This window comes from Mustela nivalis, assembly GCF_964662115.1.
Source record: "Mustela nivalis genome assembly, chromosome: 8".
Classification (NCBI taxonomy): domain Eukaryota; kingdom Metazoa; phylum Chordata; class Mammalia; order Carnivora; family Mustelidae; genus Mustela; species Mustela nivalis.
Window position 1 is genome coordinate 134301279 of NC_139027.1, and position 26861 is coordinate 134328139.

The following is a 26861-nucleotide window of genomic DNA, read 5'->3' on the forward strand; positions in this document are numbered from 1 at the left end:
CATACAGTAAATATAGCAGAATCCCATTCTGTGTGGAGGTGGGTCCCGGCAGAGCCCGGCTGAGCCCACGCACCCCGGGTGTGGGACTGGCACTTGCGGGATTTGTCTGGGGCTCTGGGTAGACATGATGCGTCTCTCTGGGGTGAAGGTAACTAACAGCCCTTTTCTGGCCGCCTCACTCCTGCTCAGTCATGGACACGTGGTTGGCTTCGTAGTCCAGAGACCGCAGTTACAACTCGGAAGACAGTGGTCCTGACTACACCAGAATATCCATCAATGAGAAATAAACTCTTTCCTGATTTAAGATACTGAGATACGGGGGGAGTTGAAGGTAGCAATCAGTGTAGTCAGAGTCACCCTAAAACAACATTCCAACTGACCTTAAGCGACAGCATTACACATTCGTGTTTCTGGAATCTCTCTCAGTAAATCAAAGAGTCATTATTTTTTTTTTCCTTCCAGCACTGGAACTGATTGCTGCTGCTGCTTCTAAAGTCAGCTGGTGTGTGTTTGGAGGCTCTGCTGGATATAAATAGGTATGCAATTTAAGTATGGGGGGGGCGGGGGAAGGTTTGTAGCGTACACATCCGCGATTGGTCTAAGTTAATGTGGAAATGCGGTGACTCCAGTGCATAAAATACCAAGCAAAACAGAAACATTCATTAGCAAAAATATCCACAGACACTCTCCTTGGATGGCAGGAATGAAACTTACCTCTTAAAAATTTTCTCTATATTTCTATCTCCTGACGTTCCTAGGGTGAATGTTCATTTCACGATGAGGGGGGAGGAGGGGTGTGGAATTTAGGGACTTATGGGTTTTTGGGTTTTTATGGGTTTGGTGGTGTGGGGTTTTTGGAAGATGGCTAAGGCAGTCTAGAAAACACACAGGCTATTCTGCCATGGGGACCTGGGTCTCCTAAAAATGGCCCCGGCTGTACGTACCCCAGGAAGAAAGGTGAAGAAGTTGTACTTCTGGTTGTTGATGACATTTCGAGGGTACCTCTGGTCCCTCTTCTCGGGATGCCCCAACCACACTGTGCGGGGCCTCGGCTCCCCTCCGCCACAGCATCTCAGCCACTCGCAGCACCTGTGGGAAAGACAGCGTCACACTGTCAAGGCCACGTCCACACCCGCCCGCTCTTCTCCATATTCTCTGGAGCATCTGCACTGAGTCAGGACAACAGCCACGAACAGACTTCATCTGTCTGAGAAGGGAAAGCAGAGTCCAGGTTCTAAAAAGCTGTGATCAAGATAAAGGCTGGTTTGAGCCCGAGTCCAAATTACTTAATTCAAAATGTAAGATTCATTTTTAAAATGAGATTTAGGTTAAAAAAGTAAAGATACAGCAACACATTAGCACTGACTTTCACATTTTGCTGATGAGAGAGGAAACCTCGAAACAGTTAAATGAGGCACCCAAGGAGGGCCGAATTCAGATTTCTACCTCAATTTGTGTCTCCCTAATGGCAATTCTCATTACCCAAAAGAAAGTCTGTTTGCTTTGAAAAAAATAAAATAAAATATAAAGCACCCAAGTTTGCCAGGAGGTGAGAAACAGGGGAGTCTGGCCTTGAACCCCCTCCATCTCATTCAAAAACCTAGTATCTTTCCAGCACCCCATGCTGTCAAGGTTGCTGGTTCTGCCAAGATAACCAGGTAAAGGGGGAGGGGGAGAATCGCCTCTCCATACCCAGATCTCCTTTCCGCAGCACCCCAGAGGAGCCAGCCAGGAAGACAATGGCTCAGGGCCTGGCGTCCTCTGGAGCCGGGCCAGATGCCAGCTGCCAGCCAACTGACCACCCCGCCCCCACTCCCCCAGCTGTCCAGACTGTCCTGCGAGGTCAGCTCATGCGTGCACCTGCTCCCGGGTGGCCCGCACCAGGCAGAGCAATGCGGGCAGCTCCAGTGGAACAAAGACACTCTGAAAACACCCCAAAAAGGCAGCTCATCCTTCTGGAAAGCCCGTACACAAAGCACTTCAAGAATCACAAGCCCTCGTAAGCACTGCGATGGAAACACCCCATGCCGAATTGTTGGCCTCTGAGCCCCCCCACACACACACAGGCCAGGAGGGAGAAACCCCAATCCTGCCAGCCCCAAGCAGACAGGGAGATTACGACTTACATAAATACTGGTCAGCCCACCCTTCTCCCCTCTGCCTATGGACCAGGCAGGTCCTGGTGGGTGGGGTGCTGGGGTACGGATCTGGCAAACACAGTCCCTGGGCATCAGCAAGCTGCCTGCCCAGGTGCTCAGAACTTCCATGATGAAACACAATGCTCTTTCTTAAAAATAGCATCTTCGTTCCAGTAAACTGGTGCTCGGGTAGAGTATACATGGCAAGGACAGGTTTCACTTCTAGTAACTCATCTGTGCTGGCCCTGTTCTAAGTTGTCCAAAGGCCAGGGACAGCAGCCTCGAGGAGTCCAGTTGGTGCCCGTGGATGGGAAGCATCCATGTGGGCCATCGGGTGACACAGGCTAAGTGCTGAATGAGCACAGGAAGCAGGAAGGAGGGAGGGGGGACTCACGGGATAGGGAGCACGACTCTTATTTGGGGAAGCCATCCTGCTGCTGAATTGGGATCTCCCCATCCTGTAATAATCCTGGAATGATGGCTCCCATAGTTGCAGATTTCTAATGAGAGCTGAAGAACAGATTTAAGAAAACCAAGCATCAGGTCCGCTGTTTATCTGCATTTTGTCTGTGTCATTTTAGCAGGCTCTGCACGGCAAGCTATCAGGTTGAGCCAGTCATTACTTAACCTGCAGATCTGTGCACGAGCCCAAAGCAGGTGAACTGTCACTGCAGCGGGTCCTGTGGCAGCAAAAGGCTGGAAACAAACCTAACTGACTCATTGGGGGGCGGTCGGTGCTGGTGAAATGAACATGGAACAGCCACAGTAGTCTTAGCAGAGTCAAGGAGAGAGCGTATGCACTAAGTGGCCCATTTTGCAAGGTAAGCTAAAGTGAAAAGCAAGAGGCTAAAAGATGTTTCCAGAAGGCCCTTCTTTGCATGAACATAAGGGGATACGCACCCAGACATGCTTCAAGTGCAGGAAATCTCCAGCACTGGTTCCCCCTGGGAAGGAGGGAGCAAGGAGAACTTTGTGCGATGTATTCTTTAGTTACAATGTTTCATATTATCCAGGGACTCAATGCGGTTCCATTCCTCAGAGTAAGCATTATGAAGTATCTAGTTGGTACGAAGTACTACTCCAGGTCCTATGGGGACCGAATGTTCGAACAGGATCCTTGCCTTCACCTTCCTCGCAATCTCACTGAAAAACAGGGTAAGTGGTCAGCACTGGATAAAATAAAAACTCTGTGTCACTCGAGCCCAGAATATCTGGCCCCAAGGCCATCTCATTTAGCAGATCTGAGGGTCACCGCATTTACTCTCTCCTCACACCAGCCACTCTGTATACCCCGCGCGCTTTCCATATACGATCAATCCGACTCTCAGGTCAACAGTGTTTATTGAACACCAACAACAAAAATAACGTAAGACAAGTAATCACCGCCTCTTTTTTGTCACCTGTTCATTCACCGGCTAGGTCTCATGAGCTCAGGGTGCCGGGCCCTCCCCTGGCACTTGGGCATTCAGGAGCAAACATAACAGACAGGTCCTCCCCGCTCTGCAGATTATACTCTAGTGCAGGGAGACAGACCGTAAACAACTACCCAAAATAAAATAAGGCCTGGGCAAGAGAGGGCATGGGGGAGGGGTGTGGCTCAGGATGACTGGGTGGTCAGGGAGGCGGGTGTGACAGCTGGATGGGGGGATGGGTAGCCACAGCCACGCAACCATGCAAGGGAAGCAGTCTGGGTGGGGCAAAGATCCAGAGGTAGGAACCAGCCTGGTTACACACCTGCCGAGAAAGACTGATGTTTACCAAACCACAGGGGAAAGGGGGAAGGAAAGAGGAAGGAGGAAGAGAGGCCAGAAGACACTGGACCTTGTCTCTGGGGCAGGGAGTCCGGGGTCACTGAAGGGTTACAAGCAGGAGGTGGCGTGATCTGATTGACATTTTTAAAAGTCCCATCTGTGGCTGAGCAGAGAAGACACGGCAATGGGTTAAAAGCAAAAACAGAGGGGCGTCTGGGTGGCTCAGTGGCTTAAGCCTCTGCCTTCGGCTCAGGTCATGATCTCAGGGTCCTGGGATCAAGCCCCGAATCGGGCTCTCTGCTCAGCGGGGAGCCCGCCACCCCATCTCTCTCTCTCTGCCTGCTTGTGATCCCCCTCTCTGTCAAATAAATAAATCTTTTTTAAAAAGTTTTCTAAAAAATAAAATGAGTAAAAACAGATCAAGAGGTGTGAGGTTCCTTTCTGGGGAAAGGGGCATGCTCGAGTATCGATGTTGGCAACGGTTACACAACTGTACGAACGTACTCAGAACTGCCGATCGTACACTCCAGAGAGGGAGACGGCAGGGCGTGGGAACTGTGTCTTAATAAACCTTACATTAACCAAAAAAAGTGGAAACAGGGGGGTCGTTCAGGAAGCTACTGTCATAGCAAGGCAGGCAGAGATGCCGGTCCAGAGGAGTGGGGCAGCAGGAACAGATTTCCAAAATGCTACAGACGTAGAAGCGCACTGTCTTTAACTAAACATTTAAAAAAAAAAAAAAAAAGCCCTGGGGCGCTGGGTGGCTCAGTCGGTTGAGCATCTGACTCTTTATTTCGGCTCAGGTCATGGTCTCAGCTATAGGATCGAGCCCCGCATCAGCCTCCGCACTAAGCAGGATCTGCTTAGGATTCTGTCTCTCCCTCTCCCCTTACCCGCCCCCCGCCAACTCACCCATGCCCTGTCTCTAAAATGAGTCAATAAATAAAATCTTTTTAAAAATAATTTTCAAAAAGAGAAATGCATGATTTCATCTAACAATCACGATAATCCCGCATGGTATATACGAGCGTCACCCCCATTTTCACAGTGGAGAAACTGAGTCCGAGAGGACTCCGTGATTTGCCAACATCTGTTTGTTTCACGCTGAGTGGGGGAAGCTGGCCTTAAGCCCAGCCCTGGAGGACCCAGATCCTGAGCTGCGAGCCTGAGAGCACCGCGCGCTGCCATGCACGGCCTCATCAGCACAATTACTTTCCAGCTTTTTTTTTCTCCCCAGGCTCTCGTCATCTCATAGCATCAGAGGGATCTTTAGGGGCCCTGAGAGCAGTGGCCCTAGTCCCGCGGGCACAGAAGTTCTCCCGCAGGCTCCTCCTCCTGCCGGTTATGAACCCCTTGCCTCTCAGCTCCAGAGCCCGCTTCCCTGCCTGCTCTGGGAAAAGGGACAGAGCTCCCTTCTGCGCTCCTTCACGGCCAGCACAACGCTACGCTTTCTCAGTAGAGGACACTGGGGGGACACCACTGGAGGAGAGGGTCTCCTGGGCTTTCCAGGGAGAGACACCCCGTGGATCAGCAGCCTGAGTGGAGGGCCTCCCAATGGAGCTCTGCCCCGCCACCCACCCAGGATGCGCAGTCCCTTGGAGGCCTCCAAGCCCCACTGCGGAGACTTTCCTGGGGCTCTCGCAACACAAACATCCTGTCTCCTCCACCACCAGCACCCTGATCCCTCATGTCCATGCTTGTCTCCTGAGGTCCTCCTGCCACTGTAGCTCCCTGTGTCCCAATCCCACTGCACAGCCAATGCGTCAACCACCAGCGTGGCCCGTCGCCCCACCTGCACCCCCAGATCACTTTCTGCTTGCCCCGTGCCTGCAGACCAACTCTCACCCTGCCTTCCGACAGCCTGAATTTTTTATTTTTTTAAGGATTTTATTTATTTACTTGAGAGAGAGCACAAGTAAGCAGAGCGGCAGGCAGAGAGAAAGGGAGAAGCAGGCTCCCCGCTGACCAGGGAACCGGTTGCAGGGCTCGATCATGGACCCCAAGATCATGACCTGAGCTGAAGGCAGACGCTTCACCACTGAGCCACCCAGGCACCCTGGGCAGCCTGAATTAACATCTCCAACCACATCTGTACCCTCCGCCTTGGGGAAAGGCCACCTCCCAAGTGCATCCTTCCCTGGGGCCGCTCCCTCAGCTTCAACTACCCCAGTGTCATCCTCTACCCTGTAATTACCCTTTATCCTCATGTACTAAGTCACTTTCCTCCATCTCTCCACCTGGGCTAGGCGGGCCAACCCCATCTCGGAGCCTCCGGTGCGGTGAGCACAAGGATCCGGGCATAGCCGTGGTGATGAGGCTGCGATTGTCACCAGAAACAGTAAGAAAGAAAGTGCCCTTCCCGGTGAGGTGGCAGGGGCAGTACACATGTGAGGGGCTGCAGGTGGCCCCTTTGCTCTTGTTTGGGGACGAGTCGGCCTGATAACGGGCATCACCAGGAAGAAGGCAAAGGTTCCCGACGCTTTGGGAAGGGCGCGCAGGTCTGCCCATCGGTCCATTCGCTGGGCTTTTCAGTCTTAGAAATCAATTCATTGGTTTTTACTTTTGCTCGAGCCAATATTAGTTGGGTCTGTGCTAAGCACTACCCCAAATCTCCTGTCTGATATTCCTGTCCGAAACCCGGCTGCTCTGTCCTTAAAGACACAACCCTATTGGTTTTGAGTATCTCCGAGTCTAAGCTTCTGAAGAGTGCGGCCAACACCTTTGAGCCCACACTCCTCCATCCTGACCCCTCGGCTCCGGCTTGGTTAGAGCAGTACTGCCTAACACGGTGGCTTCCATTCCATGAGGCTATTTATGTTTAAATTAAGTAAAGTAGAAGAATTCCGCCCCCTGTTCCCACGCGCCAGGTTCAGAGTGCTCCACAGCCCCTGTGGCCTGAATATCTAGAACATTCCAGCATGACATAAAGCTGTGCTGGACGGCACTGCTTCAGGGCATCCCTTTCAAGACCGCTCCTTCCACCTCGTTCTTTATCTGACACCACACCAGAGGACACACACGCGAGCATCAGTAAGTGGCCCTCACCACTGACCGCGCTCAGGCTCAGGGATCTGCACATGCGCACAGTATTTCCTCCTGCATTCAACTGCCTCTACCTTCCAACTTCATGGTACTGGCTAAGCCTACTTGCCTTTAACTGTGTGTTCTCGCCTAGGTCACTTCCGGTCCCCCTCCTTGCCCAGGAGTACCCGGCAACATCTGGAGACCTCTCCAGTTGTCACACGCAGGACAGCCCCCCAACAAAGAATGTCCAACCCCAAGTACCAGCAGTGCCTGCGGTCGGGAACACCTGCCCTAGATTTTATTTACATAAATTTTAAAGGGTCACTTTGTGCTACTATCGTAAATGGGAGTGTCACCACCATCAGCACAAGGTAAACATTCCAACCGGCACAATGGAAAGCAAACAGTGTTACCAGTTTCAGGCCAGAGTCAGCGGCTCTGAGCACCGACACGGCTCTTGCTCCTTCTTCCGTTTCTACGGCTAAGACGACAGCGAGGGTCGGCTACTAAAAAGATCCCCCTGACAGCGCTAGAAACAGGGAGGGGGAGTTGAAAAACAAGGGAAGTACCTTACTGCATGTCTCGATGTGATTTAGTTCCTGCCCCTGAATTACTTGGGATGTTATCACGGCTGCACCTCGAGCCCTCGCCTGCCTGCTTTTGGGGAACTACTGTCCCACTGCAGAAGCTTTGGGCTGGCAAATTTACGAGCAACCAAGACCCCCCACCACACACACCCCAAACAGAAGAGGGGGCAGCCAGGCTCCCTCTCAACATCTGGACCGACCCCTGCAACTCCCTCCACCACCATACCCAGTCTGTCTAGGGTACAGACTTACGTCCCCTCCAGGCCTGAGAGGGGCAGCTGCCCAGGGCTGTGTCGTGGCAACTGTCACCCTAGTGTCAGCTTTTAAAGATTTTACTTATTTATTTGACAGAGAGAGAGAGACAGCAAGAGAGGGAACACAAGCAGGGGGAGTGGGAGAGAGAGAAGCAGGCTCCCCACTGACCAGGGAGCCCGATGCAGGGCTCGATCCCAGGACCCTGAGATCATGACCTGAGCCGAAAGGAGACGCTTTACCAACTGAGCCACCCAGGCACCCCTACTGCTATTGTTTCTTAACACCAAACCAAGCTGTCTACCATCTGTCATCACAAAGTCACTCCTACCTTCTAGATGGGCCAGGGACATGGGCTACAAGACAGAATGAGAAGTTAGGGGCACCTGGGTGGTTCAGTCGGTGAAGCGTCTGCCTGGGGCTCAGGTCATGATCTGAAGATCCTGGGATCGAGCCCCGCTTGGGTTCCCTGCTCAGCAGGGACTCTGCTTCTCCCTCTCCCTCCGCCCCGTGCCCCCCACTCCTGCTCACTCGCTCTCTCTCCAATAAATAAATAAAATGTTCTCAAAATGAGAAATTCATGGAGAAACTAAGGAAGAAATAACAGACGAGAGCCACAGAATCGAAACAGCAGGACCATAAGGGGTCCAGTGGGAACACCCGCTCCTAAGCCAGAGGGACCGCGTGCCACACCCAGCCCACTCTACACGGGCTCCATGGCTTTGGGCTCATCTTTTGTGATCCCACTTTTTCTGTCTAAAACATGACAGTAAGACCTGCCTTGCTAAATCACTATGAGGACAAAGGAATTTATATAGGAAAAGCATACGACAATATGTAGCACATGACAGGCAGGCAATTAATAGTACCTATATTTAAGGGGTTTTTTCCAGATAAGAAAAGAAAACATAAAACAATGTTGTTACCTATTGATAGCAAGAGCCATTCAGTGAGGTTAAGATGTAAGGCTGGGAATAATTTAGTTTACACTGCTTCTAGCTTAGACCACTTAAACAAAGGAAAATCAAATTAAATTTTCTTATGATTTGACTCTAAGACAAACAAAGGTTTTCACGATGGGCAGCCTGTTGGCCAGATGTGCGGTGGTTTCACACAATCTGCCTGAAAGGCAGGGAAAAGCAAATATTATGGGGGAAGCGCCAAGGGAACGATATTTCTGGAAAAGGTAACTACTGTCATAAGGCGCTGAGGAAATGATCACCTTGCTCTGGGTGTGACCACCATCAGCCCAGCCATCCGTAAATACTTGCTGAATTGCCCCCACTGTGTGCTGAACTTTCCAGAAGCCAGAGTCTAGGAAGCTATCATCTCTGTGCTGATACTGGGAAGATCCAGGAAGAAATTAAATAAAAATTAAAAGCAATATGAAAAAAAAGTCTACGCAGTGGTTCTCAATGGAAGGGGCAGGCTGGTGGGGGGGGTGATTTGCCCCCTGCCCTGGGGACACTTGGCAGGGCCTAGAGAGAGATTTGGTTGTCACAACTGCAGGGGCAGGGAGGGACTCCTGGCATCTTGTGGGTAGGGGCTGAAGTCCTGTAACGCCCTGGACAGCCCCACACGGAGGATTACCCAGCCCCTGAGTTTAAGAAGCCCAGTCTAGAGCAGCACTGCCGGATACCTTCCTGCAGTGACGGAGATGCTCTCCATCCACGTGGTCTCACACGGCAGCCACAGCCACGTGTGGCTGTTGAGCACTCAAAAGGTGAAATTTAAATGTTGTTCCATTAATTAATGAAAATAGCTACACAGCCCTAGCATGTACCATATTGGACAGCAGGTCTAGAAGGATGGAACTCAAGTTGTTAATAAGCCTAGATGCCTGGGGAGTGGCGCCGGAAGGCATGGAAAAGAAGGTATGAGGGACAATTCTGCTCTGTGTTCTAAGAACATCTAGGAGGCTGATTTTTATTTATTTATTTATTTTAACTAGAGGAATATAAAATCTCGAGTCAGGGGCACCTGGCTGGCTCAGCCAGTAAAGCATGTGACTCCTGCTCTCAGGGTTGGAAGTAACTCTGCACTCACCACGTGGTGGGTATAGAGATTACTTTTTAAAAATAAATAAATAAATAAAATCTTTAAAAATTAAAAAAACAAAAATAAAATCTAAAGTCAGAAAGCATGCAAAAAAGGGAGCTAGTTCACTGAAGTCTGAACATTATCTCTGGTCACAGCAACACTACCTATTGGGGGAAAAACTGGGCCATATCACAGAAAAAAGCCAAGTCAATGTGGAACTTTCTCTTTAAATAGAAACAGGTCCTCTGATCTAGCAAGTCTGCGTGGAGGGATGGACTGTATATGAATTCCGGTATGGGTGAGCCACAGGAAAGTACAAGGATGCTCCCGGCAGCAAGAAAGCAACACCCTGGGGCGCCTGGGTGGCTCTGTTGGTGAAGCAGCTGCCTTTGGCTCAGGTCATGATCCCAGGGTCCTGGGATCAAGTCCCACGTCGGGCTCCCTGCTCAGAGGGGAGCCTGCTTCTCTTCACTCTGCTTGCTGCTCTCCCTGCTTGTGTTCTCTCTCTCTCTCTCTGGCAAATGAATAAATAAAATCTTAAAAAAAAAGAAAAAGAAAGAAAGAAAAGAAAAGAAAAAGAAAGCAAAACCCTGGAAATGACCAAATGACCATCAGAGAGGAACCCCCCCATCTCACAGTACACCTGCACTTTTTTTTTAAAAGATTTTATTTATTTATTTGAGAGAGACAGAGAGAGGATAAACAGAGAGAGGGGTAGAGGAAGAAGAAGCAGACTCCCCACTGCACAGGGAGCCTGATGCGGGGGCTCGATCCCAGGACCCTGAGATCATGACCTGAGCCCTAGGCAGATACTTAACAGACTGAGCCACCCAGGCGCCCTGGACTTGCACTAATTGAGAGAATAGGGCAGATGCACACACTGACAGGGCAAGACCCAAGTGATAAAGGGGGAGGGGAAAAATAAAGTAACAGATATGCAATTTATTATGCTATATTTTTTAAAGATTTTATTTATTTATTTGACAGACAGAGATCACAAGTAGGCAGAGAGGCAGGCAGAGAGAGAGGGGAGGAAGCAGACTCCCTGCTGAGCAGAAAGCCCGATACGGGGCTCGATCCCAGGACCCTGGGATCATGACCTGAGCTGAAGGCAGAGGCTTTAACCCACTGAGCCACCCAAGCACCCCTATGCTATATTTTAATAAAAATAGCATATGATAATACACACACGGGAAAATAACACTGAGAAACGAACAAGCAGACACACACCCAGACTGTTAATTCTGGTTCTCCGGGGGGAAGGGGGCAGTCATGGGTGGCAGGATCTGTCGCCTTTCCTATTTCTCCTGCCAGAAGCCTTTCCCTACTGGTGTCTCGCTGCTCAACAGTGCAGGGCACCCTTACACGAGTATGACTCACGCTGCGTCTTACCCCCACGATGAGTCAATGAATGCAGACTCAAGCCCAAGCCTGTCACCTCTCATCCCCTGTCCTCTGTTATCAAGCCTCCGACTGCGGCCAAGGCAAATGAGCTCCAGGACTCTACTTTTCTCCAACTTCCAACCCCTCTGGCAAGACTCCTTCACACCAGATTTCCTTGAACAACCCATTCCCCTTTTTCTACTTCAAAACCCAACTCTGTGCTCTTCACAGAAAAGAAGGTCTTCACGGAAAGCAGGTCCTGTTCTCCCTTAGACTGTATTTGCCTGTTTGTTTCTAGAAAACTCAAGTCTATGGAAGCCCAGCAAGCAACATACAAAAATACTGAATAAAAATAAACCCTGGGTCCATGGGACAGGGCACACTGAGGACCTGTGGGAAGGAAGTGGCCCCCGGGCTGCTCACATACAGACCGTAAGATTCTTTATGACAGAGACAGAAGGGGCACCTGGGTGGCTCAGACGGTTAAACATCTGCCTTCGGCTCAGGTCATGATCCCAGAGTCCTGGAATCGAGCCCCGCATTGGGCTCTCTGTTCAGCAGAGGGCTGCTTCTCCCTCTCCCTGCTACTCTGCCTACTTGTGCTCTCTATCTCTCTGTCAAATAAATAAATTAAATCTAAAAAAAAAAAAAAGTACAGATCCTGCAGTGCAAGGCCTCGGTTTTTAAATGCTGGTAACAAACATAATATTTAAATATTATGCAAAACTAAAATCACACCAAGGTGTCATTTTTTACATAGCATGACTAACCAAAATCAAAAAGCTTATTAACACCGGTTTTGATTGGGATGGGCAAACAGACACTTTCCACTGCTGGGAGGGGTTGAGATCAGTATGGCCTTTAGGGAAGGCAGCCTAGTGACAGCTCTCAAAATTACCAATGCAGGGGCACCTGGGTGGCTCAGTGGATTAAAGCCTCTGCCTTCGGCTCAGGTCATGATCCCAGGGTCCTGGGATCAAGCCCCCACATCAGGCTCTCTGCTCGGTGGGGAGACTGCTTCCCCCTCTCTCTCTGTCTGCCTCTCTGCCTACTTGTGATCTCTGACTTATGAACTCTGTCTGACTTGTGATCTCTGTCTGTGAAATAAATAAATAAATAAATAAATAAAATCTTTACAAAGAAATTACCAATGCATTCACCTGGACCCAATGATTCCCCTTCCAGATATTATGTACTTTGTAACTGGGCACAAAGACTTAGGTTCAACGTCATTCTCCGTAACATTGTTAGTAATAGGTACCATTAGATATAACCCAGGTGTCCATCAGCGGTAGGGTGGTTATATTAAGTATGGTAAGTCTATTCAATGAAATCCTTTAAAGCCATTTTGTTTTAAAAAAAAAGGGGGGGGAGGGGAATGAAAAAGCTTTTTATGTACTGACATGAAACAAGCCCAGCGTCTACTCTTAAGTGAAAGAAATATGTCGTATTGCATCGTGTCGACTAACAACAGAATAGAAAAGGTCAAAATCTATGTGTGGGTGTCTAGATAGATAAATATAAAATACATAGGCCTTCTTTTGGAAAACGGTCAAAAATTCTCTAGACGACACAGAAGAAATTGAGGAGTGGTTGCACAGAAGGGCACGGGGTAGCCAAACAGGGAACGGAGGGAAGCGACGTTTGCAAAGTACCCACTTCTGTACCTTTTCAACAGTGAACTATGTGACTGCAAGACTTTTTTTTTCTAATATACAAACAAAACAAAAAACCCCACCGCACCCCCCCCCCCAACAGCACCCAGCTCTCCACCCGCAGCCTCGGAGCTTGGCCACAAGCCCGGCGGGAAGAACCAGATACTATTCCCCTCACACCCCAGATCCGGTATACAGAAGGGGCTCAGATGCCCTGTGCGGGTTGAGGCGCCTCTCCCGGGCTTCTTCCCCGCCAGCCACCACCCCACCGCCCCCCGCCCCAGCACGCAGAGACCTGCTGCCTTACCTCGTGTGTTTATACTGTGTCTGCGGCATTGGCTCACAGGTTCCAGGCCAGGTCTGGGACCACAGCCCAGACAGCCGTGTCACTCCCTTCACTCCTCCCCAGAGTCCTGCAGGCTTGCCCTCCCCCTCCTGGAGAGGAGGAAACGGCACCCAGAGCCCAGCACCAGAGCCCAGCAGCAGGTGGGGGCAGAGCCAGCCGTGAGTCCGGCAGGCTGGCCTCGGGGCCCGCCCTCGGCCACAGCGCTGCGACAGCTCACCCGCACCCCACCCTCACCCCACGAAAGGATTGGAGAGACAGCAGCCTAGGGAGGCTCCCCTTGACAGGGACCCAGCAGGAACGCACCAAGGGTCCCCAGGGGCACCGGCCCGGCTGCCTGGCTCCTCCCTCGGAGCACCGTCAAGGGTAACGGTGGTAACCCTGCTCCTCTCCTCTCCACGGGCCACATGCTTTGGGGCTAAGCGCGCTGCCTGCATGACCTCACTCAGCCCTCCAAATGACTTGCACAACCACATGCTCATTTACAGGGACGTGAACTCACTCGCCCAAGGTCATGCAACCAGTAAGTGGCGGAGCCCGGACTTGCACCAAGACGGTCTTGCTTGAATCCACGCTCTCAACGCCTCGCGGTCCTCAGCAGCCAACCGTGGCCTTGGGGAGCTGCCCCCTCCTGCCAGGAGCCTTTCCTTCCCAGCCTCGGCTCCTCCCGGCTCCGGGGGAGAAACTGCAGCCGGCTCCACCTCGGGCGTGGCTCTGGCACGGAGACAGCCCCAGGAAGCCCTGGGGAAGGTTTCCGAGGGCGCCTGCATGCAAGACGCTGGAGGTTCCCCCCGCCCCCCCCCCCAGTCCCTTGCAAGGACTTTAGCTCTAGAAGCAGGTGGCGGGGCCGCTGAGGGTCTAGCCCGGGGACTGCTGTACCGCTCACGGGGGAAGGCCACTCCCCAGGCAGCAAGTTCACGCCTCTGCTCCCGTGACCGCGGCGGGTGAGCATCCCGGGTGAACCCGGGCTCCAGCAGCCACGCCTCTGACCTCCGCGCTCCGCAGGGAAGCCACACGCTACTGCCCTTGGCCCCGGGCTCCACACAAGCCCTGGCATGAGCAACCGTCTTCAGCAAGATTTTCTTGTCGTTATTCAACAAATACTTATCAAATGCTTGCAGACCCTCAGACGTGCCTTAGAAAACTACCGGACGGACGACCGTGAGCACTCCAGTCCAGCCAGTACGTGCGACCGTGAGCACTCCAGTCCAGCCGGTACACCCACAGAGAATGTGCTGTGCTGGGGAGCGTCTCCCCAGCCGACCACAGGCTCCTTCTGTCTCCACAGGCACCCGTCTCACACATCGATCAACGGGAAGCCCGATTTGTGGTAAACAGAGAGAGGAAAACATGTGTTTTTACATCTTTTTCTTTTAACCTTCCCAATCTCACGGACATGCATCAAACAAAAGGTAAAGTAAAAACGGTGGGTGGGGCGCCTGGATGGCTCGGTGGGTTAAGCCTCTGCCTTCAGCTGGGGTCATGATCTTAGGGTCCTGGGATGGAGCCCCGCATCGGGCTCTCTGCTCAGCAGGGAGTGAGCTTGCCCCTCTCTCTCTGCCTGCCTCTCTGCCTACTGGGATCTCTGTCAAATAAATAAATAAAATCTTAAACAAACAAACAAACAACAACAACAACAAAAATGGGTGAAAAAGGTCACCACTCATCTGACCTGGAACAGAAGGCAGCTCTGCCATTCTCTGGGTGTAAAACGGCAGAGCCCTTCCAGACAGCCACTAGTCAGAGCCACATGGTTAGAGCCCTCAGCCAACCACGGATTCCTTTTAACCCAGGGAATTGGAGAGTCTAACTTATTAAAATCATCTAAACGTTGGGGCACCCAGGTGGCTCAGTTGTTAAGCATCTGCCTTCTACTCAGGTCATGGGAGCGAGCCCCGTGTGGGGCTCCTTGCTCAGCGGGAAGCCTGCTTCTCCCTCTCCCACTTCTCCTGCTTGTGTTCCCTCTCTTGCTGTGTCTCTGTCAAATAAATAAATTAAATCTTTAGGGTGCCTGGGTGGCTCAGTGGGTTGGGACTCTGCCTTCGGCTCGGGTCATGATCTCAGGGTCCTGGGATTGAGTCCCGCATCAGGCTCTCTGCTCAGCGGGGAGCCTACCTCCCCTTCTCTCTCTCTCTGCCTCTCTGCCTACTTGTGATCTCTGTGTCAAATTAATAAATTAAAAAAATCTTTAAATAAATAAATAAAATCTTTTAAAAAATTAAAATAAAATTGTCTAAATGCAGGGACACATGGGTGGCTCAGTCAGTTGGGCGTCTGACTCTTGATTTCCGCTCAGGTTTATGATCTTAGAGTCATGGGACAGAGCCCCACATCAGTGGGGAGTCTGCTGAAGGTTCTCTCTCTCCCTCTCCCTCTGCCCCTCCCCCCAACACTCACACTCTCTCTCTTGTTCTCTCCAAAATAAATAAATGAATCTTTTTTAAAAAAGTTTCCAAATGTAGGAGAAAGCTTATGACACGATATCCTCCCTAGGCTAAGCTCTTATTTATAAGAGCAAAATCAAACTGAAATCATGTCACTTAATAGCCACTGGATTAAAACAGAGATCGAAGGAAACACACATCTGAATGCTGACCATAGCAGATAAGGCTTTAAATAACTTTAAGAACCACATCTTTGACTTTTCTGCAACAGGAATTACTACTTTAATAATGGAAAAAATAGAACCCTAGTGTATAAAAGTGCCACGCAGGGCTCCAGGGCAGGGAAGGGTGCTCGGGCCAGGCTCTGAACATCTCCTGGTTCTCGCTGGCCACCTCTGGCTTGCCTGTGCACGGGTCCTTCCTACTCTGGCAAGGCCTGGTGCCCTGGCCCCTAGTTCCATCACCTGGCGTGAACCAGCTGATGCTATCCAGCGGGGTGCCAGTGACTCCTGACAAAGGCTCAGCCCGGGTTAATGCAATTCCCTGGAAATGCTGTAAGTCTCAGCCATTCCGGAGGAAGCTGCTGGGAGCCAGCGCGGACGGAATGGGGGCATCCCCAGCCGAGCATCAAATGCAGGATCAATTAGAATTCTGTACCCCAGGCCCCTGACAAAGGCCTCTGTGGCTAATTCCTTACGGCAACAGGCTACATGAACAAGGAAGGAGGGAGAGAGGAGAGAAAGGAGACAGAGGGAGGCCTGGATCCCCCCTTTCTTTCCGTGAAATGGTTCTGCTGTTTTCCCCCTGTGGGCTCTGATATTCAGCACACACCTTCACGGAAAGCCCCTGTGCCCTGCACACCACGTACCCCCCTGATGAATCAGAAATGGGACATCCCTTGGGGAGACGAAGATTTCCAAATAAAACTAAGGGCGCGTGGCTCCTACTCTTCACCCCCTGGCTCAGTCGGTCAGTTAGCACATATTTACTGAGCACCTACTACGTGCACCTCGGTACTTAGCAGTGGGACACGCAAACAAGACAAGTGAGGGCCCTGCCCTGGAGCACCTACTGTTTCCCAGGTGGGCAGGTGGCGACAGGAAACAGCAAAAAGTACACACGACAAGAACATGTCACTGCGGGGAAGGCCGCTCCTGAGTACATGGTCTGGGAAGACCTCTCTGAAGGAGGAGACCGCCAACCTAGCGCTGAGACAAGAAGGCAGTAGCTGGGTGACCCTGGGCTAGTCACCTAACCCCTCCAAGCCCTAGTTTCCCAGGAAACGCAACAATAGCGCCAGCCACAGGACTAGGTGTGAAAGCCACAAGACAATCCACTGAAGCCCACTTGAGAGGACCCTGGTCCTGGCGGCTAAACAGACAGGGCAGAACAAAATTCATGCAAGCGCAGCCCTTACATGTCCCTGCAGGCAGTGACTCCTGTCTCTTGAGTTTGCTGCTAGATTCCGGGCATTCAAACTGTTCCCTGGGGGCAGAGCAGGTGCTAGGCAAATACCTCCGGGGTAAATGAATCGTAACCCTCCGAAATGTCCCAAAGTCACAGCTATGTTCCTGGTTTTCTGCGGGGTGGTGAGTGCTACTGCTCTGTGACAGGTCACTGTGCAGACTGGGCTCATCCAGTTCCCAGGAGGTGACGTCGCATGCTGGGGGGCCGGCGCCTCCCTCAGCTTTCCCTTTCCCTCTCTGTGTCTTTGGGGTGACTCTGCCAGCATCCAGAACAAAATCATAACTTAAAACGTGAAACTAAGGGGCACCTGGGTGGCTCAGCTGGTTGAGCATCTGTCCATGGTTAAGGTCATGGACCCGGGATCGAGTCCCGCATCAGGCTCCCTGCTCCGCGGGGGGTCTTCCCTCTCTCCCTCTGCCCGCTGCTCCCCCTGCTTGAGTGCACCTACTCCCTCCCTATCTCTCTCTCTCTCTCTCTCTGTCAAATAAGTAAATAAAATCTTTAAAATTTTTAAGTGAAACTAAAATTGGAAACAACTTGTGAAAATACAAGGCACTGGTTAAAGTAAATTAGTCAACCTGCTCCAAGAAATATTATGTTGCCATTAAAATTGTCATTTACAAAGTACCTCATGATACAGAGAGAGCCTTATATTAAAATGTTAAATCAACAACAGGAAATAAAAACACACGGGCTACATGGTTATAACTTATAAAACTGTACACACAGAAAGGAGGCTGGGAGAAAACAGGCTATCTGTGATGTTCTAAGATAGTCCGTTGAGGAAGTTATCAGCAGTGTCCCACTCCTCAGTCGGCTCTGTCCTCCCAAGCTTTCTGTAGTACAGATGCACTCATTTTACAATGAAAAGAAAATAAATGTTATATATTTTTACCCTTCCCTCGTGATAGAAGCTACTGAAGAAGAGGGTGCTTGGTCAGAGAGGAAAGCCACTGGGATGTGACCATTTCACCAAGTCTCACAAACCCTCAGTCCCTTTCCCCTCAACAAGAATCACCTGCTCTGAATGGCTATGACAGAAAAAGTCAAATAGTAGATGTCATCAAGACAGGTCGCAAAATGCAACTGACTGCCTGAGCTCAAATTAAAATGCGTCTTTTAAAAAAACTGAAATGAGGGCACCCAGGTGGCTCAGTGAGTTAAGGGTTGACTCTTGGTTTTGGCTCAGGTCAGAAGCTCAGGGTCGTGAGTTCAAGCCCCAGAGTCAGAGTCAGGCCCTGTGCTCAGCGGGGAGTCTGCTTGAGATTCTCTCTCTACCCTTCTCCCCACTTGCGTACACATTCTCTGTCTCAAATAAAGAAATCTTAAAAAAAAAAAATTGAGGGGTGCCTGGGTTGCTCAATTCGTTAAACATCTGCCTTCAGCTCAGGTCATGGTCCCAGGGTCCTGGGAAGGAGCCCCGCATTGGTCTCCTGCCCACTGGGGAGTCTGCTTCTCCCTCTGCCTTTGCCCCTCCACCTCCCACTTATGTGCTCTCTAATAAAAAAAAAAAAAATCTTTAAGAAATAATAAAAATTGGGGCACCTGGGTGGCTCAGTGGGTTAAGCCTCTGCCTTCTGCTCAGGTCATGATCTCAGGGTCCTGGGTTCGAGCCCCGCATCTGGGCTCTCTGCTCAGCGGGGAGCCTGCTTCCTCCTCTCTCTCTGGCTGCCTCTCTGCCTACTTGTGACCCCTCTCTCTCTGTCAAATAAATAAATGAAATCTTTTTTTAAAAAAAGTTAAAAAGTTAAAATTAAGAGAAAACTGAAATGAAGTCTTTGTCATTCTAAACCAAAACCACTCTTTTATTTTTTTAAGATTTTTATTTATTTATTTGTCAGAGAGAGAGAGAGAAAGAGGGAGCACAAGCAGGGAGAGCTACAGGCAGAGGGAGAGGGAGAAGCAGACTCCCTGATGAGCGGGGAGCCCAGGGGGACCCTGAGATCAGGACCTGAGCCGAAGGCAGATACTTAACCCACTAAGCCACCCAGGCATCCCCAAAACCATTCTCAAAGGAAAAAACCCTCTGTTCCTCAGTCTCATCATCCGTAAAGCAGGGCTGTCAGGAGGAACAGGATGTGCTTAAAACTCTAGAACACTGCTGGGCACCTAGGAAGCATGCAGTGGTGGTTAGCAACCATTAAAATCGTCATCAAAATCCTTTAGCACAATCCAAGTAACTAGAACTAGCAACAAACCTTACAAAGCACAGCCTGATGTGTGACTGCCGGGAGCTCTTTAAGCCAAAGGAAGCGGCCGGTGCCTCCAGCCCCTCCACCTGGCAGAGCACGTGGTACAGGTTTCAGGTTAGGGGGTGGGCGAGGGGGGTCAGCTCCAGTCCCCATGACTTTTTTTTTTAAGATTTTATTTATTCATTTGACAGAGACAGACAGAGCAGGGGAGGGAACACAGCAGAGGAGTAGCTTCCCGTTGACCAGCGAGCCTGATACAGGGCTCGATCCCAGGACTCTGGGATCATGACCTGAGCTGAAGGCAGACGCTTAACGACTGAGCCACTCAGGTGCCCTTCCGGTCCCCATGACTTTGCAACATGCTCACAGAGGGCTCTGGAGACAGGACTATCTAAAGAGAACTGCTAAGGAACTCGTCATCAATTTAGAATGAAGGCTTATTAATAACATCAGCAGATACCCCGCTTGCCAAAACGGTCATAAATAGGATACTTCCAGTATGAGTTTGCTAGGTTCCCATAATCAAGCACCACAGGACGGGTGCCTTAAATAGAACTTTATCTTCTCCCAGTTCTAGAGGCTAGAAGCCCAAGGTCAAGGTGTAGGCAAGGTGGGTTTCTCCTGGGCCTCTCCGCTTGGTTTGCAGAGGGATGCCCTGCTCCTGGTCCTCACATGGTCTTTCCTTTCACCCTGGCATCTCACTGTGTGTCCCGGTTTCCACTTCTCATAAGGACACCGGTCAGACTGGAAGGTCAGACTGGAACAGGGCCCATCCCAACAGCCTCACATCTTTCTTAAAGGCTCTATCGCCAAATACAGGAACCACAGTCCGAGGGCCTGGAGGTTAAGGCTTCAACAGAGAATCTGAGCAGGGCTACACCTCAGCCCCTAACACTTCCCAGGGGCTCTCTTCCAACCACTCAGGGCTTCTGTAGCCACTGAATCAGAAAGCTGAACTCAGAGTGAGGAGCAACAGTCCCAACATGAACTTCTTGCCTAACAGGTATTTCCTTAAGAAATAAACGGGAGAGGGGCGCCTGGGTGGCTCAGTGGGTTAAAGCCTCTGCCTTCAGCTCAGGTCGTGATCTCGGGGTCCTGGGATCGAGCCCCATGTTGGGCTCTCTGCTCGGCGAGGAGTCTGCTTCCCTTCCTCTCTCTCTGCCTGCCTCTCTGCCTACATGTGATCTCTGTCTGTCAAATAAATAAATAAAAATCTTTAAAAAAGAAAAAAAAAGAAAGAAAGAAAAGGGAAGGAGGGAGAAAGGGGCAGCCTTCACAGGACACTGAGGGACACAGCCAAGCACAGTGAGTACTCATACCCTTAGCCCAGTGGCTCCTAACAGGTGCAATTTTGCCCCCTCCTACCGCCACTCCCCAACCCCCGGCCCAGGGGCACCTTGAGCAGTGTCTGAGACATCTCTGGTTGTCATAACTGGGTGGAGGACATTGTTGGCATCCCGTGGGCAGGGGCCCGGGCTGCTGTCACACACCCAACAACAGACAGGACAGCCGTCACAAGAGACAACTGTCACACCCCAAATGTCAACAGTGCCGAAGCTGAGAATTGCTGAGGTCCCAACCTGGCCAGGTCTGACTTCATCCTGTGTCACAGCAGATGGCCCGGCAGAGGGTGGGAGACCCTGCCAGGCCCCATTCTACGGGGATGGCACTGTCCACGCGCCACCCTGCTTCCTCCTCGGCGAGGCAGGCCAACGGGCTCCTCCTCCTGGCATCTGGCAAATGCCACAGAGATCTGACGGTGATAAGAAAAGCATCCGGCTGCCCTTCATTTCCCACTGGGAGCCTCGCTCTCCCTGGGCCCCTCCCAACTGCCCCTCCCCAAATCCCCCCAGACTGTTTATACAATGATAAAGGCAACATTAAGATCCCAAACTGACCTGGTAAACTAGCCATTGTCTAAAAATCATGTTTAAAAAAAAAATCTTGTCTTTCATGGATAACTTGGCAAAACAAAAAAATGTTTTAATCTATTAGCAAAATCAGATTATCCCATTTCCTCCCCCTTACAGCAATATTACAGTATTCTTAGGCTAAAAGCAACATTTTAGCACAGGCGGCCGCTCCCTAAAGATCAGACACCTCTGGGGGCACATCGACAAACTTCACGATCTTTGATGGAATTCATACTGTTCTTTAAGTCAGTTCTCTGTTTTTCATGGAAATGTATTCTGAAAGGAAACTCACTATCACTACAACAACAACAAGGAAAGCAAGTATCACTTGGCACAAACAGAAGGAACCATAAAAATAATTGCTAGCCTTTCAGGGTCTGGCCATGGGCCACCCAAAGTGATCTTCGGCGACGTTTCTCCACCAATCTTTCCAAATCACACAAATGAAAGAAAACAGATACAAGCTTAAGAATTGCGCACTGTTCTGGGCGAACAGGCAATGTGGTCTGTGGAGCCTCCAACTCTTGGTTTCGGCTCAGGTCATGATCTCAGGGTCCTGGGATCAAGCCCGGCGTCAGGCTCCTCACTCAGCACGGAGTCTGCTTGAGATCCTCTTTCCCTCTGCCTGCCCCCTGCTTGTTCTGTCAGTCCTTTAAAATAAATAAATAAATCTTTAAAAAAAAAAAAAAAAGCAGGGGGTGACATTTGGGCAGCTCAGTTGATTAAGCACCTGCCTTCAGTCAGGTCGATTCTAGGGTCCTGGGATCAAGTCCTATATGGGGCTCCCCGCCAAGCAGGGAGCACATTTCTCCCTCTGCCTGCTGCTCCCGCTGCATGTGCTCACTTCTACACTCTCTCTCTCTCTGACAAATAAATAAATTAAATTAAAAAAAAAAAAAAAAAGAATTCAGCACTGTTCCAGCTCTTTAGGTAAAAGTCATTGCTAAGAACATTGTTAAGTAGTCTTTTTCTTTTTTTTTTTTTTAAGATTTTATTTATTTATTTGACAGACAGAGATCACAAGTAGGCAGAGAAGCAGGCAGAAAGAGAGGAGGTAGCAGGCTCCCCGCTGAGCAGGGAGCCCCATGTGGGGCTCGATCCCAGGACCCCAAGATCATGCCCAGAGCCGAAGGCAGAGGCTTAACCCATGGAGCCACTCAGGAGCCCCACAAGTAGACTTTTTCTTTAGAAATTAAACCAAAGTCCAGTCACTGTCGTAAGTGAAGTTGGAGGCACCCCACATTCATTCTCAAAAGTGGCCACAAAATACCACCAGAGTGAATTCCGGACTTTCATCGTTAGCACTTGGGAACGATGCTAAAAGAAAAGTCCAAAAGTCCAAAGACGGATTGGTTGGTACCTTTCTTCTTCAAGCTTGTGGCATGCGTGCCTTAGGTCAAGGTCAAACGGCCACACTCTCTCTTTGGGACCGGCGTGCAGGGCCTCCAGCCCCCGGCCCTCCGCTAGGAAGCCCCTGCAGCCGGGCTCCCACATTCCCCTCTACGCTTCAGCATCCCTGCCCGGGTTTATAATTCCAACCCCCTGGCGTCACTGCCTGCTTCTGGGCAGGGAGTCTGAAACAGGAATTGGTTGGCGTAAGGACAGCTGACCGGCTGGCAGAGGACGCGGAGGGCACTTTCCAGTGGGCCGCTGTCCAGGCTTGTCTCGACTATTCTCGTCCAAGGGGGCAAAGAGCTGTTTACACAACTCTCCATTTCACCACGGGAGGGGCAGGGCTGGGGGCTACGGATGTCACCGATCAGCACGCCCCTCTCCTCCGTCCTGCCCCCAAGCACACCTCTGTACCCTGTAGACCTAATACCACCCTCACGGCGTCAACACACACACACACACACACACACACACACACACCCCTACATACAGCGATCCTCATTACTTGTGGTTTCTGTATTTGCAAACCCACCCACTACCTAAAATTTATAACCTCAAAATCACTGTTCACCGCATTGATGGTCGTGGTCACTCACAGACACGTGTGGCAAAACATCCGTACCACCTCTCACAACTTCCCCAGATGAGGTGGGACAGCGCGACATGTCCAGTCCAGCTCCACACTGTACATGCGGGCCCTTCCCACCGTCTGTTTAGGGCCACGCTTTGTGCACTTTGGAGCTTTTTGTTAGTGACCATCACTGTTTCAAAGAGGCCCCAAGCATAGCGTTGATATGCTGTCCAGTGTCCTGAGAATAGGAAGCTTTATGAGTCGCAGCGCTGCTGGTCACAAGTCCACTGCTAATGAATCAAAAACATATATTAAATACAGAGTCCTGGCTGCCTGAGTGGCTCAGTGGGTTAAGCCTCTGCCTTCAGCTCAGGTCATGATCTCAGGGTCCTGGGATCAAGTCCTGCATCGGGCTCTCTGCTTGGCAGGGAGCCTGCTTCTTCCTCCTCCTCTCTCTCTGCCTACTTGTGATCTCTGTCAAATAAATAAATAAAATCTTTTAAAAAATAAAATAAATAGAGTCTTTAAACCAGAATATACCTTTAAAATAGGTAAAACATGACCAGAAGCTTGCAGAGAACTAACCCTATGTCTCCCCCAGGAGCAATGGCTCAGTCTTGGCCAATTCAGGGCTGGCAGGAACCTTCTGGAACATAACCACCGTGAATAACGAGAATCCACCAAACTATGTCTAATACTACCTCCGTCGTGTCAAAAGAGAAAGGGCATCTTAACGTCACAAATTAGGAAGGATGGCTTCAGACCGTTCCGTGGAATAAAGGTCTGCATGAGAAGAGCTCCCTGCACTGGCATTCTTTCTCTTCTGTCACATAAGCAGTGACATCCACATCACCGAGGGACCCAGGTCCTGGCGCGGTGCCGAGGACTGCTGCAAAGGCGCACAGAGCCGGCCACAGCCCTGTCACTAGACGCGGTCATGTGGGCCTCTGTGGCATCAAGCCCTCTGCGGGATATTTTCCAGCTCAAGATCGTACTCAACTAGAGCTCTCCAGAGACCGAGGAAGAAGAGGACACGAGGTGGTCCAGTGCGAAAGTCCCACCCTCCAGGCGGGGAGAAGAACAATTTCTAAGGCTCGCCAGCCCTCCTAACACTCCCCTGCACGCCCGAAGGCCGGCCAGCCACGCGCCCTCCCCGTGTCCTCCTGTTGCCCAAGAGGGAGCTGAAGCACAAGAAGGGAGAAGACGGGGGTCCGGAGCAACAGAAGCAGGAAAATGGCAGAACTGGTCCGTTCATCTAAGTCTGTGTGGCCCCAGAACCCAAACTCTTTAACAAACAAATCCACAAAGCTGGCGGTCAACGGGGCTGGGTATTTAAAACCACAGCCTAGGGGTGCCTGGGTGGCTCAGTGGGTTAAAGCCTCTGCCTTCAGCTCAGGTCATGATCCCAGGGTCCTGGGATGGAGCTCCGCATGGGGCTCTCTGCTCAGCGGGGAGCCTGCTTCCTCCTCTCTCTCTGCCTGCCTCTCTACCTACTTGTGATCTCTGTCAAATAAATAAATAGATTCTTAAAAAAAAAAAAAAAAGTACCAACATCAAAGGGGCACTGTGCAGGATGAGCAAGAAAACCTTAGTTCAGAGACAAGACATTGATGACCTCAAGGAAGCATTGTTTCTCCCATCAGCAGTCAGGGAGCAGGTCACACAACACGTCTGTTTAATTTCTGCACCCTCTGGGACACCTGGTGACTCAGATGGTTGGACGTCTGCCCTTGGCTCAGGTCATGATCCCAGGGTCCCTGGAATGGGGTCCCTCACTGGGCTCCCTGCTCAGCGGGGTGTCTCCCTCTGCCCCTGCCTGTGGCTCCCCCTGCTTGTGCTCTCCTTCTCTGATAACTAACAAAATAAATAACATTTTAATTAATTCTGCATCCTTAAGCAAAAGGTAAGCATGAGCTCTGAGCCTTGCGATGCCTCTGCTGTACCCAGCAGGCAGGCCTCCCCTGCCCAGCCTGCCGCAGACCCCCTGGGATGTGAAGCCAGGGCAGGAATGTGCTCCCGGGCTTAGAGGATCCACCCATCCAGCACGGGTCCTCGCTCGCTGCTGTAACCCATCACCGTATGTCTATCATCTTATGGTTCTAGAGGTCAGGAGTCCACAGCAGGTCTCATCCGCCTCCAATCAAGATGTCAGCAGGGCCAGGTTCCCTCTGGAGGCTATTTGTTTCCTTGAAGTTTCCCGTTTCCAGATGCCCCCCTCACCTCCCCCTACCCTGCCCCCTGCACGTGCTCCCTTCTCCATCTCCAAGCCAGCAGCCCCCGTCTTCCAGGTCTTCCAGAGTCTCTCGGGCTCACTCTCCTCAATTTCAAGGGCGCGTGTGATGACACTGGCCCACCTGGCTAATCCAGGACAGTCTCCCCATCTCACAATCATGCACTTAATCGCACTGGCAAAGTCCCTTTTGCCATGGAAGTTCATACACTCCCAGGTCCAGGGGCCGTGGTTCTGCCCACCCCACCCCTGCATGCTGTATCCCCGGCGGCAATCCAGATTCCGTATTCTTTTATTCTTTTCCCTTAAATGCTTGAGTACTTGCATGAATGGCCTATAAGGTTTTTCACATAAATCATCCACCAAAAAAAACTCCTCACTAGAATATGCAGCTTTTATTATTTTTAAAGATTTATTCATTAGGGGAACCTGGGTGGCTCAGTGGGTTAAAGCCTCTGCTTTCGGCTCAGGTCATGGTCTCAGGGTCCTGGGATCGAGCCCCGCATCAGGCTCTCTGCTCAGCAGGGATCCTGCTTCCTCCTCTCTCTCTCTCTCTCTCTGCCTGCCTCTCTTCTTACTTGTGATCTCTGTCTGTCAAATAAATAAATAAAATCTTTAAAAAAGAAAAGAAAAGATTTATTCATTAAAGGGGCACCTGGGTGGCTCCATGGGTTAAAGCCTCTGTCTTCAGTTCAGGCCATGATCCCAGGCTCGTGGGACAGAGCCCCGCATCGGGCTCTCTGCTCAGCGGGGAACCTGCTTCCTCCTCTCTCTCTCTCTGCCTGCCTCTCTGCCTACTTGTGATCTCTGTCTGTCAAATAAATAAATAAAATCTTTAAAAAAAAAAAAGATTTATTCATTAGAGAAAGAATGAGAGATAGAAAGTATGCACACAGAAGCAGGGGGAGAGGCAGAGGGATAGGGAGAAGCAGACACCCACTGAGCAGGGAGCCCGTCGCGGGGCTCCATCCCAGGACATGGAGATGACGACCTGAGCCAAAGGCAGACGCTTAACCATCTGAGCCACCCAGGCGCCCCAAGAGTCTTGTATTTAAAGATGAAAACTCACCTCACAAGCCCAGACACCACCTAAGCTTCTGTCCCTCGGTGGAGTTAAAGAGACACAGGCAGAGGGAACCCAGGATGTCTTCTCTCTGCCTGAGGCTCCCTTCTGGTACTCACACCCCCAAGTTTCCCACCCCCACGCTCAAATCATGTGGTTAAGACTTGGTGCATCCACCAGCGAAGACTGTGGGCCAGAGTCACGTCAGAAGACGGAGTGAGCAGCATTCCAAGAACGCCCAACGGACTTCTGCCTGGATTATCAAGGTTACCCTCCCCCATCCCCAGGAGACCATAAACTGGAGACCAGCTTCAGGCATTCCTTCTCTCAAAAAGGACTTACTGGGGACGCGTGGGTGGCTCAGTGGGTTAAGCCGCTGCCTTCGGCTCAGGTCATGATCCTAGGTCCTGGGATCAAGCCCCGCATCGGACTCCTTGCTTGGCGGGGAGCCCGCTCTCTCTGCCTCTGCCTCTGCC

The 26861-nt window shown here is 51.0% G+C and overlaps 1 protein-coding gene across 8 annotated transcripts in view; it reads right to left on the reverse strand.

Moving 5' to 3' along the window:
* ATP9A (ATPase phospholipid transporting 9A (putative)) overlaps positions 1–26861 on the reverse strand; it is a 131964-nt gene that overhangs the window by 97550 nt on the left and 7553 nt on the right. For 3 of the 8 annotated variants that reach the window (XM_082744925.1, XM_082744924.1, XM_082744923.1), the window contains exon 2: positions 945–1089. Coding sequence is in view for 7 of the 8 variants with exons in the window: in XM_082744924.1 (XP_082601050.1) it covers positions 945–1089 (145 nt within the window). In the remaining variant the exon portion in view is untranslated. Of the gene's footprint in view, positions 1–944; positions 1090–3038; positions 3282–13137; positions 13265–13675; positions 13825–26861 lie in introns of those variants that run through there. The other 5 variants (XM_082744929.1, XM_082744927.1, XM_082744928.1 and 2 more) reach the window with 4 other exon arrangements.